The 18,428-nt window shown below is 74.8% G+C and overlaps 3 protein-coding genes across 4 annotated transcripts; 1 reads left to right on the top strand and 2 right to left on the bottom strand.

Annotated features, from left to right (window-relative positions):
- Positions 1-111: 111 nt before the first annotated feature.
- SLC43A3 (solute carrier family 43 member 3) lies at positions 112-6,747 on the bottom strand. 2 transcript variants are annotated; one of them, XM_082317606.1, is made up of 13 exons: positions 6,168-6,592; positions 5,584-5,809; positions 4,877-5,024; positions 4,276-4,322; positions 4,110-4,186; positions 3,920-4,012; positions 3,510-3,649; positions 2,816-2,922; positions 1,989-2,150; positions 1,795-1,908; positions 1,427-1,613; positions 802-925; positions 117-384 (listed from the first exon to the last, which is right to left on the bottom strand). In XM_082317606.1, exons 1-13 carry the CDS (start codon positions 6,588-6,590, stop codon positions 229-231), a joined length of 2,004 nt encoding a protein of 667 aa, XP_082173732.1. In that variant the 5' UTR covers positions 6,591-6,592; the 3' UTR covers positions 117-228. The 2 variants fall into 2 exon arrangements, with proteins under 2 accessions (XP_082173731.1, XP_082173732.1); XM_082317605.1 differs by lacking the exon at positions 5,584-5,809 and having other exon boundaries at positions 112-384; positions 6,168-6,747.
- A 4,769-nt stretch (positions 6,748-11,516) lies between these two features.
- Positions 11,517-15,333, top strand: RTN4RL2 (reticulon 4 receptor like 2). The gene is made up of 3 exons (XM_082316900.1): positions 11,517-11,630; positions 13,387-13,871; positions 14,476-15,333. The coding sequence occupies exons 1-3, from the start codon at positions 11,597-11,599 to the stop codon at positions 15,205-15,207; spliced, it is 1,251 nt and encodes a 416-aa protein (XP_082173026.1). The 5' UTR covers positions 11,517-11,596; the 3' UTR covers positions 15,208-15,333.
- Positions 15,334-15,757: 424 nt separating this feature from the next.
- On the bottom strand, positions 15,758-17,571 carry TIMM10 (translocase of inner mitochondrial membrane 10). Its single transcript, XM_082318781.1, has 2 exons — positions 17,364-17,571; positions 15,758-16,755 (listed from the first exon to the last, which is right to left on the bottom strand). The coding sequence occupies exons 1-2, from the start codon at positions 17,432-17,434 to the stop codon at positions 16,554-16,556; spliced, it is 273 nt and encodes a 90-aa protein (XP_082174907.1). The 5' UTR covers positions 17,435-17,571; the 3' UTR covers positions 15,758-16,553.
- Between the last annotated feature and the right edge of the window lie 857 nt (positions 17,572-18,428).

An 18,428-nucleotide genomic window follows, 5' to 3' on the forward strand; every position in this document is an offset into this window, starting at 1 on the left:
CATGGGGAGGGGTCTGCGCCCCCCAGGTCTGGGAGGCAGTGGGGTGTTCAACCCCATAGCAGACACTGGAGAAGCCCCAGCGGCAGCAGCACAGTGAGCAGAGGGGTCATCGCTGTTTATTGCCCCCCAACCCCCCCATCCCACTGGCACAGCAGCCCCCCAAGTCCAATAGAAAAATGGGGTGCAGCGGGTGCTGGGTGCTGGGCTGGCACCTGGCGGGCGCGGGGCTCAGTGGGGCATCTCGGCGGGGGTCTCGGCGCCTGGGGGGGCTGCGAGGGGGGTGCCGGCAGCCCCCAGCTCCTTGACTCGCCGCCGGTACTCGCGGGCCACCACCACGGGACTGACGAAGGCCACCAGCACGACGGCGATGAGCCCCAAGTTCACCTGGGGAGGGGGCGTCAGGGGAGGGGGGCGTCAGGGCACGGGGCTGGGGGGCTGACCCGACCCAAGGGGGTGCCCCGGCCCAGCCCCACAGCCCCCGAGGTCCCCTGTGCTAGCCACAGGACCCGCATTCTCCAAGGGGCAGGACCCCCACCCTGCCATGGGCCAGCACCCTGACCCTACCACGGACCAGGGCCAGGACCCCCGTCCCTCCCTGGGGCAGGACCCCTTCCCCCGTGGGCCAGGACCCCCGTCCCTCCCCGGGTGGGACCCCTTCCCCCGTGGGGCAGGACCCCATCCCTCCCCGGGTGGGACCCCTTCCCCCATGGGCCAGGACCCCCGTCCCTCCCCGGGTGGGACCCCTTCCCCCGTGGGGCAGGACCCCGTCCCTCCCCGGGGCAGCCGCGGGCAGACACTCACGTAGAAGGGGTCCCCGTGGAGCGGCCCGCGCACCAGGGTGATGCAGGGGTACTGCAGCAGGGCCACCACCGCCGACAGCGCCATGGCCAGCCCGTACAGCTTCCCAAAGTGCTGTGGGGGGAACCTGCCCGGCCACCACCGCGTCACCACCGCACCCTGCCACCCCCACCCTGCCACCCCCCGACCCTGCCACCTTCCCCTGCCACCACCACCCTGACCCCACTGCCCTGTCCCCTGCCACTGTCCCCTGCCACTGCCACCCTGTCCCCCCACCACCCTGACCCCTGCCACCCCCATGATGACCCTGCCACCATCCCCTGCCACCACCACCCTGTCCCCCGCCACCCTGTCCCCTGCCACCACCACCCTGACCCCACCGCCCTGACCCCTGCCACTGTCCCCTGCCACCACCACCCTGTCCCTGCCACCCTGTCCCCCCACCATCCTGTCCCCTGCCACCCCTATGACGACCCTGCCACCATCCCCTACCACCACCACCCTGTCCTCCACCGCCTTGTCCCCCGCCACCCTGTCCCCTGCCACCACCCCCCTGACCCCAGGGCCCGGTCCCTGCCACCGCCGCCCCGTGCCCCGCTGCGGCGGCAGGGCTGGCCGCAGGACTCACGCGATGGCCAGGAAGGCGGCGTTGCCCCCGTAGAGGAAGGAGCGGCTCAGCACCTGCAGCACGAAGGTGGCGAACTGGACGGGCAGCACGGGCACCGCCGCGCAGATGGAGAAGAGCACGCACTGCGTCACCGTCACCACCAGCGACAGCACGGAGGCCTGCAGGTCAGCCAGCATCCCCAGGGCTCCTGCGGGCACGGAGGGGTCCGGGCATGGAGGGGACACGTCCCTGGGCACGGAGGGGTCAGGGCCCCTCGGTGCCCCGTCCCCAGGCGCGGCGGCGGTGGCACCCAGCCGCGAGCCCCGCTGAGGGCGCGGGGGGGACGCTGGCGGCGCGGGCGCTCCCCGGGGACCCGCGGGGACGGTTACCCTCGGGGCGGGGGTTCTTGCCCCGCTTGTGTCGGTCGAGGATGAGGCCGTTCCACGGGGCGCAGAGCACCCCGCAGAGCTGGGTGAAGGCGAAGGCGTTGGTGTAGGTGCTCACTGCGGGGAGACAGCGTCAGGGCGGGGCCGGAGCCCCCGGGGCGTCCCCGGTGGCGACCCCCGCCCGTGCCGCGCCCTACCCAGGCGGGCGTCTCCGTGGGCCAGGTGGCTGAGCAGGGGGTTGAGGGTGCCGATGAAGAGGTAGTGCCGCAGCTGCATGACGGAGAGCCAGGCCACGTGCCAGGCGAAGAGCCGCGAGCAGACGCAGGCCCTGAAGGACATCCCGGGGGGGTCCTCGCCGCCTGCGCCCGGGGACAGGGCTGGGGACACGCCCGGGGACACGCCCGGACACGCCCTGAGGCCCTGCCCACTGCCACACCGAGCCCCGCCCCCGGACACGCCCCCAGCCCCACCCACTGCCGCCCCGGTCACTCCCACCGTCGCCACCTGCATCCACCCACGTGGGCACGCCCCTTCATCTGCACAGCCACGCCCACCCCGACCACACCCATGCACAGCCACGCCCAGCTCGGACCCCCCCTCGTCTGCACAGCCACGCCCACCCCGACCACACCCATGCACAGCCACGCCCAGCCCAGGTGCACCCACCTCATCTGCATAGTCACGCCCACCCTCTGGCCACACCCATGCACAGCCTGGGGCCACACCTCCTTCGTCTGCATAGCCACGCCCACCCTTTGGCCCCACCCCTGTATAGCCCAGCCCAGAGCCACGCCCCCTTCATCTGCTCGGCCACACCCACACTCGGACCACACCCGTGCCCGGCCACGCCCACACCACGGACCACTCCCACTTCATCTGCATAGCCAGGCCCACAGCTCACCCCTGCGGCCACGCCCACCTCACCCGCATGCCAGTCACCAACATGGCCACGCCCACCCGAGCCCATCCCAGCCCCGCCCCCCGCAGCCAGCCCCGCCCCCCGCAGCCAGCCCCGCCCCCGCACCTCTGGGGGCGCTGGGCTCCAGCGGGGTCTCCTCGGGGCCGGCCTCCCCCGGCGGGCGCTTCTCCTCGTAGGTGCGGTACGACTGGGACCGCCCCCGGCACCGCAGCCTGCGGCACCGCCGCCCCGTCACCCCCGCACCCCACCGCCCGCGCGACAGCACCCACCACCGCCCACGGGGCGGGACCCAGCACCCACGGGATGGGACCCAGCACCCACGGGATGGGACCCACCACCAGCCACGGGATGGGACCCACTACTGCCCACGGGATGGAACCCAGCACCCACAGGACAGGACCCACCACCACCCACAGTACGGGACCCACCACTGCCCACGGGATGAGACCCAGCCCCCACAGGATGGGACCCACCACCAGCCATGGGACAGGACCCACACCCACGGGACGAGACCCACCACCAACCACAGAGATGGGACCCAGCACCACCCACGGGACGGGACCCAGCACCCACGGGACGGGCACTGTCACCACCCACAGGACGGGCATTGCCACCACCCACGGGACAGCACCATCGCCACCCACGGGACAGGCATCGCCATCACCACCACTCACAGGATGGGACCAACCGCCCACGGGATGGGCGCCACCGTGGCCACCACCCCCACCCCCCACCCACGGGACGGGCACCCCCCGGCAGGGCGCCGCCGCCCCGCGGGGCGCAGGCAGGGCCCCCCTACCCGTAGTTGTAGGCAGGGGGCAGCGGGTAGGGGATGCGGGTGCAGGGCATGAGGAAGAGGGTGCGCAGCAGGTGCCAGGCGCTGGAGGCCGCCATGAAGAGGAACATGGCCCGCAGGGACAGCCCGTGCTCGTACAGCACCTGGGGACAGGGACAGGGACAGGCTGCCACCGGGCCGTGCCGGCCACCGCCCCCGCCCGGGGCCGCAGCCCTGCTCAGGCACCAGCCGTGTCCCCAGCTGCGTCCCCAGCTTCGTCCCCTGCTGTGAGCCATCTGTGTCCCCTGGCTGTGTCCCCAGCTGGGACCCAGCTGTCCCCAGCGCCGTCCCCAGCCCTCCCCGTGCCGGCAACGGGCACCCAGGGGCACCCAGCACCACCCCCCAGCACCTCCATGTCGTCCCCCCTCGCCCACCTTGATGATGAGGAAGATGGCGGACGAGGAGTCGAAGGCCCCGTTGTAGAGGGTGATGATGATGGAGCGGTACTTCCCAAAGAGGTTGCCCACCTGGCACGGAGAGGCCCCCCACGCCGTCAGGGCCCCCCCAGCACCGGGCAGGGTGCCCCTGCCGCCGGGTGGGGGTCAGGGTGCCGGGAACACTCACCTGCATGTTGGTGAGGATGAGGAGGATGCCGCCCACCGACAGCATGGACATGGCCGGGAAGAGCAGCACCGCCAGCTCTGGGGACATGGGGGTCAGCAGGGACAAGGGGGGATCCCCACCGGGTCCCCCCCCGGGGCTGGGGCACCCGATGGCCGCGGGGTCTCACCTGGGGTGGAGAAGGCGACGAGCAGGGTCCCGCCGGTGTAGAGGGAGCTGAGACGTGGGGACAGCGGTGACACGTGGGGATGGGGTCCTGGGGGCCGCTGGCACCCCCACGCCCCGGCACCACTGTTCCATCGGCACCGGGCACCCCAATATCTCGTGGGTGTCCCACTGCCGCCTGGCACCCCTGGGGCCAAGGGACGTGGGGGACCCCTACGGTCACGGGGGTACCGGGGGACATTGAGGAGACCTGAGGGCGTACGGGGGGCTGGGGGCAATGGGGGCCCCCTGGGGCCGTGGGGGGCACGGGACACGCTGGGGACGTTTGGTGGCACTGGGGGCCGGGTACCAGGAGGGGTTGTGCCCCCCCGGTGCCCCAGAGCCAGTGCCCTGGGCTGCCATGGGTGCCCCCCAGCTGGCCCGGGTGCCCCCCCGGCACGGGCAGGGCCCTGCCTGCCCCACCCTGCCTGGCTGCCTCGATAACCACCCCGCTCTGGATGACACCCTGCCTCCACCGCCAGCACCCCAACAGCAAACCTTCACCCCCCCGGGCACCCATGGGTGCCCCAGCCCTGCCGCCGGCGCTGCCCCCCGCGCCCACTCACATGGCGATGAGGCGGGCGACGGCGGTGCCGAAGCGGTCGAAGATGAAGCCCATGGGGAAGATCATGAAGTTGTTCATGAAGGAGCCGATGGTGAAGACCAGGGAGAACTGCTCGTCCTGCCGGCTGCAGTCTGGGGGGAGGCTGTCATCTGGGACACAGGGACAGCGGGGACATGGGCATGGGGACAGCGGGGACACGGGCATGGCGACAGCGGGGACACGAGGCACCACAGGGGATGCCAACAGTGGGGACACGGGGCACCGGGAAAGCTGGGACCTGGGGCACCAGAACAGCGGGGACATGGGGCACCGCAGGGCATGGGGAGAGCGGGGACATAGGCACGGGGACATGGGCATGGGAACAGCGGGGATGAGGGCATGGGGACAGCAGATACACAGGCACGGGGACAGTGGGGACACAGGGCACCACAGGGCACAGGGACAGCAGGGACACAGGGGACCACAGGTCACCAGGACCGCAGGGACATGGGGCACTATAGGTCACCGAGCAGCAGGGACATGGGGCACCACAGGGCATGGGGACAGTGGGGACCCGGGGACAAGGACAGTGGGAACCTGGGGCACCTCAGGCCACCGGCACCCGGGGACACAAGCACACGGGAGACATAAGGCAGGGCAACAGCAGGGCCAGGGCCACTGCGGGGACAGGGATGGTGGCCAGCAGTGGCTAGGGGACAGGGACCCTACTGGGCAGCAGGGTCCAGTTGGGTGCGAGGGTGGCGGTGGTGGTGGCCTCGCACAGGTCCTGGAAGTAGCCCAGCTCCTTGAGGACGAAGACGAGGGAGGCCCAGCCGAAGATGATGCCGCAGAAGGCGCCGCACTCCAGCAGCCCCGAGAGGAGGGTCGCCAGGCGCTTGGCCAGCCCCGCGCCCCCCCCCCGCCATGTCACCGGCCTGGGGCGTCCCCGCCGCACCTGTGGGGTGACAAATGCCGGGGGGTGACACCCCGCCTGGCACCCACCCGGTGACGCCGCCCCGCACCCAGCCGGCACGCAGAGCGGGGGCTCGGGGGCATGTGGGTGCACGTGGCCACCTGGGCAAAGGCCACCGCGGTCCCGGCTCTGCCCCTTGTCCCTGTCCGCCGGCGGCTGGCACCGGTCCCCGGCGCGCGCGCAGGCAAGGACCCTGCTTGCAGCCGGGGCTTTGCACATGCGTGCACACATGCTCACAAGCATGCGTGCATTTCACATTCATGCACATGCATGCACAGGCACGCACACGCATGCACACGTGTGCTGGCACCCCCCCGCGTCCCGGCGTGCCCCCACCCACCTGCACGAGGCCAGGCCCTCCCGCCGTCACCGCCGCCGCCACGGAGTTTGGACCCTGGCGCAGGTGTGCTCGGGGCACACACCCGCACCGCGCACCCCCGTGCCACGCACACCTGCGCCCCGCCGCCGGCACGGCCCCCCGCACTAATCTCCTGGGAGCACCCGTGGGCCCCTCGGGGCTGCCGGCACCCGATAGCGGCTCGGTCCCTCCACCGCGCCGGGACCCCCCCCGCGGCCTCCTTATCTCCCCGCGCCAGCCCGTCCCAGGGACCTGCCACCTCCCCTGGGTGCCCGCCGTGTCCCCTGGGGACACTGGCACAGACTCTGGGGACACTGGCACACCCCCCTGGGGGCCCCGGCACCCCGCTGGGGACCTGGCGCAGCCGCTGGGAACCTGGCACGCCCCGCCGGGGCCCTGGCACATGCCTTGGGAACCTGGCACGCTCCCTGGGGACACTGGCACGCTGCCGGGCGTGCTGACACACCCCCTGGGGACGGTGACACACCCCCTGGGGCCCCGGCGCACCCCCGGGGGCTGCGGGCACGTCCCTTGGGGACGCTGGCATGGCTCTTGGGGACACTGTCGCCCCTCTGGGACCCTGATGCCCCCCCCGCGGACACCACCGTGGCCCCAGGGGCCCTGGCACGCTGCTGGGGACTGCAACATGTCCCCTGGGGACACCGTCACCCCTTGGGGACCCCAGCACCACACTGGGGACAGGGTCACCCTGCCAGGAGCCCGTCACCCTCCTGCAGAGCTGCCACACCCGGGGACACCTGGGGACCCTGTCCGTCCCTGTCAACCCTGGACCCACGTGGCCAGGACCTCCTGTCCCTCGGTGTCACCGGCGCGACCCGCAGCCAGGCGCCACAGGCGCCAAGGCCACGTCCCCCATCACCATCACCCGTGTCCCCCCGTCCCACTCACCCGCAGGCTCTCTGCGCCCGCCCAAGCCCCCTGTAAGCGTGTCACCGTGTCACCGTCCCGAAGCCTGTCCCCACCGGTGTAATGGCTGTTAATGAGGCCTCATTACAGCGGCCGAGCAGCTAAAGATTAACCGGCCCGGGGGCCAGGTGGTGGCGGATCCCGCCGGGCCGGGGGGGCTGTGCTATCTTTAGCCGCCCCGCGGGGGGGCACCGGGGGCGGCGGGGACCGGGGGGACGTCGCCTTCCCGGCGCTGCCACCGACAGGGCCACGGGCACCCCAAGACACCCCGTCACGGGTACCACTGCCGGGGCACCCCGGGACACCCACCGCGGGTGTTATCGGCCACCAAGCCACACTGGCAAGCCCCAGCCATACTGGTCACTCAGCCATACTGGTGTGTCCCAGCCATACTGGTCACTCCAAGCTGTACTGGTTATCCCAAGCCATACTGGCGTGTCCCAGTCACACTGGCCTCTCCTGGCCAGACCAGCGAGCCCCCACACTGGTGAGCCCCTGTGGGGGAGCGGGAGTGTCCGGGTCGGGCGCCCCGGCACCGGTGACTGCAGCCCCCCAGCCGCGCTGGCCCTGCCGTGTCCCCCCAGCTCACCCCGGGCCGTGACCGCGCTGGCCCTGCCGTGTCCCCCCAGCTCACCCCGGGCCGTGACCGCGCTGGCCCTGCCGTGTCCCCCCAGCTCACCCCAGGCCGTGACCGCGGGCAGGCGGGGACAGGGGACGCCCCCTCCCCACGCCGGCAGCAAGGGACCCAGGTGTCCCCCGGGGCGCGGGCTGGCTCAGGCCTCGCTCCAGTTCCTCCAGCCTCGTTCGTTTTAATAATTAATTGTAACCAAGGCCAGTTCTTTCTTGTAGGGGCTGCCCGCTCCCCAGGCAGTGGGCATGTGGCTTCTCCGGAGGCTGCTCTGGGGCTGGGCTGTGGGCGCCCCGTGAGCCCCCTGCTCGCCCCACTGCCCTCCCGCGTGGGCTGTGGGGTGCCCCCGGGGTGGGCAGCGCCAGCGCCCCACGGCGCAGGGCTCGGGCCAGCGGAGTGTGGCCGGCGGGCAGCGGTGGCAGCCCAGGCCACGGGGACTTTGCCCGTCCACGTGTGTCAGGGGACACGTGTGGCAGGGGGGCGCGCACGTGCCCCGGGGGTGGGCAGCCGGGGGGCACGGCCGTGCCAGCGCCCAGCGCCTGCCCCACGCCGTGGGCACCCTGCAAGGCCCTGGGGCGCTCAGGGGGGCGCAGGGCACATGGTGGCAGGGGGACGGGACAGGGGAGCCCCCCCGGCACGGCCCTGCCCCACGCCACAGGGCTCACACGGCTCCACGGCCCGGCCCGACACGCACCCCCCCCCACCCCCCGGTCACCCCCACCGCATCCGCACGGCCCCCGGCCCCGCAGCCCCCAGCCCCACAGCTCCCACCCCCCGGCCCCACAGCCCCCAGCCCCGCAGCCCCCGGCCCCGCAGCCCCCCGGCTCCCAGCCCCGCAGCCCCCAGCCCCACAGCTCCCGCCCCCCGGCCCCGCCGCCCCCGGCCCCGCAGCCCCCGGCCCCGCCGCCCCCCGCCGCCCCTGGGGGCCGGGACCATCCGGGCCCCTCGGCCCCGCTCGGCTCCTCCCGCCGCATCCCCGGCCGCCGCTCACCGCCTCCCGCCGCCCGGCGCGGCGGGGAGGGACCGGCGCAGCTGCCCGGCCCGGCGCTGCCGGTGCCGCCCGGCGGGTCCCGGTGCCGCCCGGCGGGTCCCGGTGCGGCCGGTGCTGCCCGCCCCTCGCCGGCGGCGGGCGGGGCGGAGCGGAGCGGAGCGGCCCGGACCCGCCCCCGGGCGCGGCGGGGGGGCGCGGGAGGCGGCCCCGGGGGTCGCCCCGGGAGGGGCTGTCCCGGCCCAGAGCCCTGCCCCCGCCCGTGCCCCCCGCGGGTGCCCCCCGCGGGTGCCCTCCCCGCCATCCCTGTGCCCCCGCGGGTGCCCCCCCCGTAGGTGCCCCCCCGCCATCCCTGTGCCCCCCTGCCACCTCCGGGTGTGCCACCTCCTTACCTGGTGTCCCTCAGACGTCCTCCAGCCGTGGTCCCCCTTGGGCCACCCTTGGGCCACCCCTGAGTCACCTTTGGGCTACCCTTGGATCAACCTTGGGTCAACCTTGGGCCACCCCTCGGCCACCCTTGAGTCACCTTCGGGCCACCCTTGGGCCACACTTGGATCAACCTTGGGCTACCCCTTGGCCACCCTTGGGCAAACCTTGAGTCACCCTTGGGCCACCCTTGGGCCACCCGTGGGCCAACCTTGGGCCACCCTTTGGCAAACCTTGAGTCACCCTTGGGCCACGTTTGGGCCACGTTTGGATCAACCTTGGGCCACCCCTGGGCCAACCTTGGGCCACCCTTTGGCAAACCTTGAGTCACTCTTGGGCCACCCTTAGGCCACCCTTGGATGAACCTTGAGTCACCCTTGGGCGAACCTTAAGTCACCCTTGGGGCACCCTTGGGCCACCCCTGGGCCACCTCCAGCTGTGTCACCCCAGAGGCGTCTCCTGGCCGGGCCCCCGGGCCCCACCCGGCGAGCCACCCTGCCCGAGCTCCGCCCGGCTCTGCCCACAGCTCTGCCCGCTCTTGCCCGCTGCCGGCCCTGCCCCGGGCATGCTGTCACCTGCCTGTCCCTGGCACCGCCCCACCGCCCGCTGGCCCCGTGCCCCGCTGCCTCCACCCCTCCTGGGGCACCCCCGGCCCTCCCACCACCCTCCCCTTGGCCGCCCACGTCACGTGCGCTCCTCCGTCCGTCTGTCCTCCTGCCGCCCATTCGTCCGTCCGTCCACCCATCGGCGCTTGCAGCCACCCGTCCCGTCCCCACCCCGCCAGCCGGCCGTTCATCTGCTCAGCCAGCCACCCATCTGTCCATCGCACATCCGTCTGTCCGTCACCCATCCATCTGTCCATCACCCATCCATCTGTCCGTCACCCATCCATCTGTCCGTCACCCATCTGTCCATCACCCATCCATCTGTCCATCACCCATCCGTCTGTCTGTCACCCATCCATCTGTCTGTCCATCACCCATCCGTCTGTCCCCCTCCAACCGCAGCTCCGTCCATCCTGGTGCCCATTCGGCTGTCCGTCTGTCCCACCGCCCATCCAGCTGCCCACGACCTGCCCTGCCTGCGGCCCGCCAGCCCTTCTGCCCTCACCCGCCCTTCCCTCCACCCATCCGTCCATCCGTCCATCCACCTCCCCAGCTGTCCTCCGCCCGTCCGTCTGTCCGCCTCCCCAGCTGTCCTCCACCACGCCATCCTTCCACCCGTCCCTTCCCGGACCCCCTCCGCCCGCCCTGGGCCCAGCCGGTGGTGGCAGGGCCTGTCCCCCCACGCCGCCATGCCCGGGTGCGCCCCAGGCGGGTGGGCACGGGCACCCACTGGTGGGCGCCCCCCGGGCCCCGCAGACCCCGGGGTGGGGACCCCCTCCCCGGCACAGCCCCGGGGTGCCCCTGCCCGGGCAGCCGTGGGCCGGTGCCGGGGACGCCGGGGGGCAGCGGCGGGCGGGGAGCGGATGGCGGCCCCTGAGTCAGCTCCGCGCCGCCCACGCCCACACCCACGCGTGCCCGCCGCGCCTGCCGCGCCAGCTTGTGGTATTTCGCTCGCCGGGAGCCGCGCCGGAGACGCCGCCGCAAACACGCTGCCGGTGCCAGCTTGTGCCGCCGCAGCCCGGCGCGGCCACGCGTGCCCCCCTCCCCACCCCACGCGGGCTCCGGCGTGGGGGCCGCGCGAGGCGCCCCGGCCCCGCGTCCCGCCGGCGCGGCCCCACGCGGGGGGCGATGGCCGCTGTCCCGGGTGGGCGCGGCGCGCTCGGCACCATGGACAGCGGCGGCTCCGGCACCAGGGACAGCGCCGCGGTCCCGCGTGGGCGCGGAGCGAGCCCCGCCTCGCCGCGCCGGGTGCCCTCCGGGCGGTGCGCGGGCTGCCGGGCTCCCGGCCCCGCGGCACCCACGCGTGGGCAGCCCCCGCCGGGCTCCCCGGCGGCCCCACGGCCCCGCGCGAGTCCCGGGGTGGCGGGAGGGCCCCGCCCGCCGCGCCCCGCGCCCCCGCCCCCCCACGCGAGCCCCGCGTCCCCAGCGGGGGCACGCACGGCCGAGCCCCGCGTCCCCGCCGCCGGCCCCCCGCGAGGGTCCGGCCGCGCGTCCCGCGCTCCGCGTCCCCCGTGGGCCCCCCCGCGTGGGGCGGGGCGGGCCGGCCCGGGAAGGGTTAAGCGGCGGGGCCGGCGGCGGGGGGCGGAGCGCGGCCGCCCCGGGATAAGGCGCGGCGCGGGGCAGGGCGCAGCCCCACCGGAGCCGCGGGCAGCGCCGAGCCCAGCCCGGCCCGGCCGAGCCCACCCGCGCCCGCAGCCCACCCGTGCCATGCCCCGGGGCGGCGGCGGCTGCTGCTGCTGCTCCCGGCGGCGCGGCGGGGGCGAAGGGGGCGAGCAGCCCCGCCGGCACCGGCCATGAGCCCCGGGGCAGCGGGCAGCGCCTGAGCGGCCGCCGCGCCATGCGGCCCCCCGCGGCCCGGGACCTGCCCCCAGGTAGGCGGGGGGACGGGCGGGGGGCCCGCGGGTGTCGGGCGGACCCGGGGGGGTGGAGCCGCCCCGCAGCGCCCGGTCCCGCCTCGGGGCGCCCCGGGGGCGCCGGCGGCGGCGGCGCGGGGCTGCGTGCGGAGCCCGGGGCCGCGCCGGGGCGGGGGGGGAGGCGACCCCCGGGCACCCCCCGCGGGCCGCCCGGCGCGGCTCCGGGGCGCGCAGCCCGGCGTGGGGGAGCCCCGCGACCCGCGGGGTGCCCGGCGCCCGCCCAGCCCGACGTGCGGGTGCCCGCCGCGGCTCCAGGGCTCGCCGCCCGGCGGGGGGGTGCCCCGGGACCCCCGTGGGTGCCCGGCGCCACCCCGGGGCGCGCAGCCGGGGGCGTGGGTGCAGCCCGGGGCGCCCACGGGGGTGGCCGGGACTCGCCGCCCGGCGTGGGGGGGTACCCCGGAGCCCACGGGGGTACCCCGGGACCCCCAGCCCGGCGTGGGGGGTCCCCGTTGCAAAGTGTGGGCACCGCTGGTGTGCAAAGAGTGCCCGGGGCACCCCGCGGGTGGGTTCCGCGGCTCCGTGGGGTACCCACGAACGGCGCCGTACCTGGGGAAGGGGGGGGGGGGGGGGGGTGGCACAGAAAAAAAAAAAAAAAAATGCCCGGGAATCGGTGACTTCAGCTCCCAACTGAGTCAGCCCGCGGCGAGGGGGAGTGACAGATGGGACGCGGGTGGGGGGCGCACGCCGGCACGGGGCGCCGGGGGAGGGGGGCGGCGCCGAGCAGCTGCGCCCGACGCCTTCGTGGGTGGGTGGGTGGGGGGTGCCCCCCCCGCGGTGCCGCGGGGTGGGGGGGTGGTGGCCCCCTCCGGTGCACCGGGGGGGCCAGCGCCCCCCACCCCGCTCCCCACCCCCGGTACCGGTGGCTGGGAGCATCCCCGCATCCCCGGGCGTGGGGCCAGGCCGCCGGGCTGAATTATGGATGAAGCTCTCGGGTTGCAGCCGTGGAGAACGGGGTGGGGGGGGTGGGGGGGGATGGACACGGGTGGGGGAAGCGGCAACGCTGAACACCCGGAGCGGCGGCGGCAACGCGTGTCACCGGCGAGAGCGTCAGCCCCTCGCCCACGCGCGTCCCGCCCCGCACGTGGCCGCCGCACGCGCGCACGTGGCGCCGCCCCGTTGTCGTGGGGCAATTGGGGGGGGGGGGATGGCCCCCACCCTGAGTGGGGAGGGTCCCGGGGGACCGTGGCCACGTGGGGACCCGGGGGGTCCCGGGGGAGCGCAGTCCGGGGAGGCAGTGCGTTTCGGGGTGCCCAGCCCCGTGGGGCGGCCACGGTCCTATGGGGCAGCATGGCCTTGGGGGGTCTTTGGGGAGCACGGCCCTGTGGGGCTGGTGTGGGCCTGGGGGGCTCCTAGGGGCACCCAGCCTGGTAGGGTGGGCATGGCCGTGGGGGGCTCCTGGGGCACCATGGCCCTATGGGGTGGTTGTGGTCCTGGGGGGCTCCTCGGGGTGCCCAGCCCTATGGTGGTCATGGACCTGGGGTTCTCCCAGGGGACCACGGCCGTACGCGGCGGTCATGGCCTTGGGGGGCTCCCGGGGCACCGCGGCCACGTGGGTGGGCACGGCCCCGGGGGGCTCCTCGGGGTGCAGCTCCCAGGGCGCCCCGTGCCCCGGGGGGCTGCCCGGGAGGACCCCGCCGGGGCGGCGGGCGCGCAGGGCCGGGCCGGGGCAGCGCCCCAGACGATGCCCCGCGCTGACGCCCCGCTGTGCCCGCAGGCGGGCGCCTGGCGGCCCTGCTGCTGGCGGCGCTGGCGTGGGTGCCCGGCGGGGCGCCCGCCTGCCCCGCGCTCTGCACCTGCTACGTCTCGCCGCCCACCGTCAGCTGCCAGGCCAACAACTTCTCCTCGGTGCCCGCGGGGCTCCCGCCCGGCGCCCGCCGCCTCTTCCTGCAGAACAACGTCATCGGGGCGCTGCGGGCGGGCACCTTCGGGCCCAGCACCGTCACCCTCTGGCTCTACTCCAACAACATCTCCTCCATCCAGCCGGGCACCTTCCGCCACCTGCCCGCCCTGGAGGAGCTCGACCTGGGTGACAACCCCCACCTCCGCGTCCTGGCCCCCGACACCTTCCACGGCCTCCGGCGCCTCCAGGCCCTGCACCTCTACCGGTGCCAGCTGGCCAGCCTGCCCAGCGCCATCTTCCGCGGCCTCCACAGCCTCCAGTACCTCTACCTGCAGGAGAACGGGCTGCTCTACCTCCAGGTCCGCCACGGCCCCGGGGCTGCCCCGGCGCGGCCGTGGGGTGCCCGTGGGGCAGGGTGGTGGGCGATGCCTTCAGGGCATGGGCACGGGGCCGGGCTCTGCGGGAGCCCCACAGGTCAAGGGGACGGGTGACAGCCACGGAGCAGGGACGTGGGGCAGGGCGATGGGTGACGCTGTGGAGCCGGGACGTGGGACAGGGTGATGCTCATGGAGCCAGTACGTGGGGCAGAGTGACCGGTGACGCTCATGGAGCAGGGACACAGGGCAGGGTGATGGCAATGGAGCAGGGACACAGGACAGGGTGATGGGTGATGCCCGTGGAGCGGGGGCACAGGACACGGGTGGCACCCATGGAGCAGGGACACAGGACAGGGTGATGCCCATGGAGCAGGGACATGGTGACGGGTGATGCCTGCAGGATTGGGACACAGGGCAGGGCTCCGGGCACGGCCCACGGAGCAGGGACACGGGGCAGGGCTCTGCGGGATGCCCATGGGCAGGTCTCCAGGTGATGCCCAGCGTGCAGGGATGCGGGACAGGGCTGGGGGGACCCCGGTGGGGCTGCACACCCCATACCCACCCCGCTCTCCCCTCTCCACCGCAGGACGACCTCTTTGCCGACCTGGCCAACCTGAGCCACCTCTTCCTACACGGGAACCGGGTGCGGGCGCTATCGGAGGGCGTCTTCCGAGGGCTGCCCAGCCTGGACCGCCTGCTGCTGCACGCCAACCGCCTGGTCGCCATCCACCGCCGCGCCTTCCGGGGCCTGGCCCGCCTCACCATCCTCTACCTGTTCAACAACAGCCTGGTGGCGCTGCCCGGGGACCCGCTGGCCGCCCTGCCCGCCCTCCAGTTCCTGCGCCTCAACGCCAACCCCTGGGCCTGCGACTGCCGCGCTCGCCCGCTCTGGGCTTGGTTCCGGCGCACCCGCGTCTCCAGCTCCCCCGTCCCTTGCGCCAGCCCCCCGCACCGCCGTGGCACCGACCTGCGCCACCTCCGCCCTCGCGACTTCGACGCCTGCCCCGAGGAGGAGGAGGAGGAGGAAGATGGCGGCGGTGGCGGCGGCGGGGTGGCGGTGATGGGCACCCCCGGGCGGGCGCTGGGTCGCCCCGGCACCCTCCCGGCTGCGCCGCCCTCCGCCTTCTACCGCGACGGCCTGCCCCCCCACGACCTGCGGGGACCCCAGCCCCGGCCGCCCCCCCCTTCCCGCGACTCCCGCGGCCCCCCCGGGGACGCCCGCTGCCCCCGGGCACCCTGTGCCCCCCCGGCCGCCGCCGCCCCCTGCCAGCCCCCCGTCCTCCTGCCCCTCCTGGGTCTGCTCCTGCCCCGGCTCTGAGCCCCCGCGGCGCCCCAGGGGTTCCCGGCCCCTCGGGGTGCCTGTGCCCCCCTTCTCCCCGGGGGGGGCCCGAGAACTGTGGGGGGCGGCCGGGGGCAGCGCAGGATGCAGCGGGGTCCCCCCCGGCCTGAGCGGGAAAAACCCCCAACAGGAACCGAAAGGTGGGAAATTATTTATTAAAAATGGTCTTATTTTGGGAGAGCGGGGCCTGGCTGCTGCGGGGGGCGGGGGGGCCGCTGCCTTTCCAGGTCACCGCCTGCTCCTCCTGAAATATTGATGGCACCGCCGCCGCGCCGGGCGGGCAGCGAGGCGTGCACAGCGCGCCGGGGGGACGGGTGGGGGGACAGACGGACGGACGCCCCCCGCGGGGCTGCACCCTGAGCCGCAGGGTGTGCAGCACGCACCCGCCGCCGTGCAGCACCCGCCACCGCAGGGCCCGCTGACACGACCGCCATCACCCCGCCTGGCAACACCCGCGCCGCCGGCGCCCCGCACCCTTCGCAGGGTGCTGGCAGCGCGGGCGGCTGGCGGGTGTAACAGGAGCCACGGGCCACCGCCCACGCCGTCACTCGCGCCCTGCGCGGCCTGACCCACTTCCCGGCAGGCACCGACGGCGCACGCACCGCCGGGCTGCGGGCGTACAGACAGACGGACGCTGCCCGCCCGTGGCCTGGGTCCCTTTGGGTGGGTGTCCCTCTGCAGGTGTCCTTCACCCAAGGTAGGGGTGTCCCTGTACTGGTGTAGCTCTCCGGGTGTCCCCGTGTGGGTGTCCCCGGCCCTCTCCGACTGTCCCTGTGGGTGCACGGGTACGTCTGTGCGTGTCCGGGCTGTCCCTGCGGTCCCTCCCCAGGCGTCCCTGGATGTCCCCGCGTGGTCCTTGTCCAGGCGTGGGTGTCTCTGGGCTGTCCCTGCGTGGTCCCTGTCTGTGTGTCCCTGACTGGGGATGGGGGTCTCGGGGGTCCCCTGTGCAGGTGTCCCTGCCTGCCCGTCCCTCTCCGGCTGCTCCAGGGCTGTCCCTGTGTGGGGTGGGCTCTCCCCAGCTGTGTCCCCCCCGGTGCCCCCTGGCCAGCAGACAGGGAGGGGCAGAGCCCTGTCCCCACCCCGCAGGGGATTACGAGGGGCTCAGCCCGGCTCTGCCTAATCCCGGGGATTACCAGGGCTGGGGATGGCGGGGGGGCACCCGGGGTGCCCCCCTCAAGGACGCGGCACGTGGCGGCCGGGGACGGCGAGGGGGGGGCTCCCCAGCAGCACCCACCGGCGCCCGCCCCGCACGTCGCCACGGGGTGGGGGGCGAGGGAAGGAAAGCAGCTGGGCCAAAGCCTCCAGTTTATTGGGGGGCGGGGGGCTCAGGCGGTGCCGGTGCCCTGCTGCATGCGCTTGAGGAGCTCCTCGTCCTGCAGCGACAGCTCCGTCAGCTTCTTCCCCATCCTCTCGTGGACCTCCAGGTACTTGGCCACGCAGCGGTCCAGGCAGACGCTCTCCCCCTTCGACAGCTCCGCGTCCTTGTAGTGCGGGGGGACGCACTTTCGGTGACAGGCCTGCGTCATCCTGCACGGCACCGGCACCCTCAGCCCCCCCGCCGGCCCTGCCGCGCCCCGGGCCCCAGCACCTCCTGTCCCCCAGGGCCACCGCCGTCCCCGGGCACCCCAGAACCCCCCATCCCCAGGCACCCCCAGTGCCTCCCGGCCCCAGCACCCCAGGGTCCCCCAGCATCTCTGATACCCCCCAGTGCCCCCCAGCCCCAGTGCCTCCAGCACCCCCAGCCTCGGGCACCCCCGAAGCCCCCAGCACCAGTGCCCCCCAGCCCCAGGCACCCTCAGCACCCCCAAAGCCCCCAGCACCCCCCCAGTGCCCCCCAGCCCCGGGCACCCCCAAAGCCCCCAGCACCCCCAAAGCCCCCAGGCACCCCCAGCACCCCTAAAGCCCCCAGCACCCCCCAGTGCCCCCCCCAGCCCCGGGCACCCCCAAAGCCCCCAGCACCCCCAAAGCCCCCAGGCACCCCCAGCACCCCTAAAGCCCCCAGCACCCCCCAGTGCCCCCCCAGCCCCGGGCACCTCCAGTTCCTCCAGCACCCCCAGCCCCAGGCACCCCCAGCACCCCCAAAGCCCCCAGCACCCCCCGTGCCCCCCAGCCCGGGCACCCCCGGCCGGGCGCACCGGTTGTACATGTCGGCCATCATGTCAACCTCCAGCTCGGCCGCCAGCTGCTGGGCCCGCAGCGGGTCCATGGCGGCCGGGACCGGCGCGGATCGGCCTGGCTCGGCTCCGCTCGGCCCGGATCGGATCGGCCCGGATCGGCTCGGCTCGGCTCGGCTCGACTCGGAACCCCGCGGCGGCTCCCGGCAGGAAGCACGTGGGCGCCGCGCTTCCGCCCACACGCAGAACCGCCCCGCCCCGCCGCCGGCCTCAGCCAATAGAAGCCAGGCGGGTGGGGGAACAGGAGGGCGCTCCCAACGCTGATAGGGCGCCGCGGAGGGGGCGTGGCGGCGCGGCAGCCAAGGAGAGGAGGGGAGGCGGTGGGAGGGGAAGGCGCGCGCTCTGCCAGCCCTTTGCCCGGCAGGGGGCGGGGCCGGCGCATCAGGGGGCGGGGCAGGCGCGGCAGGGGGCGGGGCCAGTGCGGTAGGGGGCGGAGCCTGCACCAGGCACCGCCCCCGGGCCAGGGCGGGGGCACCGCGGGCTCCGCGGCCCCCGGTTTGGCCCCGGGCCCCCCGGTTTGTCCCCGGGTCCCCGCGTCCCCGTGCCCCCCGGTTTGGCCCCGCCGCCCCGGCCCCGCCTGGCCCCCGTGGCCCCCGTCCCCTGGTGTCTCTGCCTCCCGTGTCCTGCAGGTCCCCCGCGTCCCCCCGTGTCCCCCGTGTGTCCGTGTCCCCCCCGTCCCTCGATGTCCCCTGATGTCCCCGATGTCCCTCGTGTCCCTGTGTCCCCCACGTCCCCCACGTGTCCATGAGCCTCCCGTGTTCCCAGTGTCCCCTGATGTCCCCCGATGTCCCCCACCTCCCCCGTGTGCCTCTGTCCCCCCGTGTCCCCCGATGTCCCCTGATGGGCCCCACGTCCCCCATATGCCTGTTGTCTCCTGTGTCCCCTGATGTCCCCCGATGTCCCCCGTGTGGCTGTGACCCCCCGTGTCCCCCGTGTCCCCCGATGTCCCCGTGTCCCCTGATGTCCCCCAATGTCCCCGTGACCCTTGATGTGCCGCACGTCCCCCACGTGTCTGTGACCCCCCGT

The sequence above is a fragment of the Platalea leucorodia genome (genome assembly GCF_965183815.1).
Source record: "Platalea leucorodia genome assembly, chromosome: 7".
In the NCBI taxonomy this organism is placed as follows: domain Eukaryota; kingdom Metazoa; phylum Chordata; class Aves; order Pelecaniformes; family Threskiornithidae; genus Platalea; species Platalea leucorodia.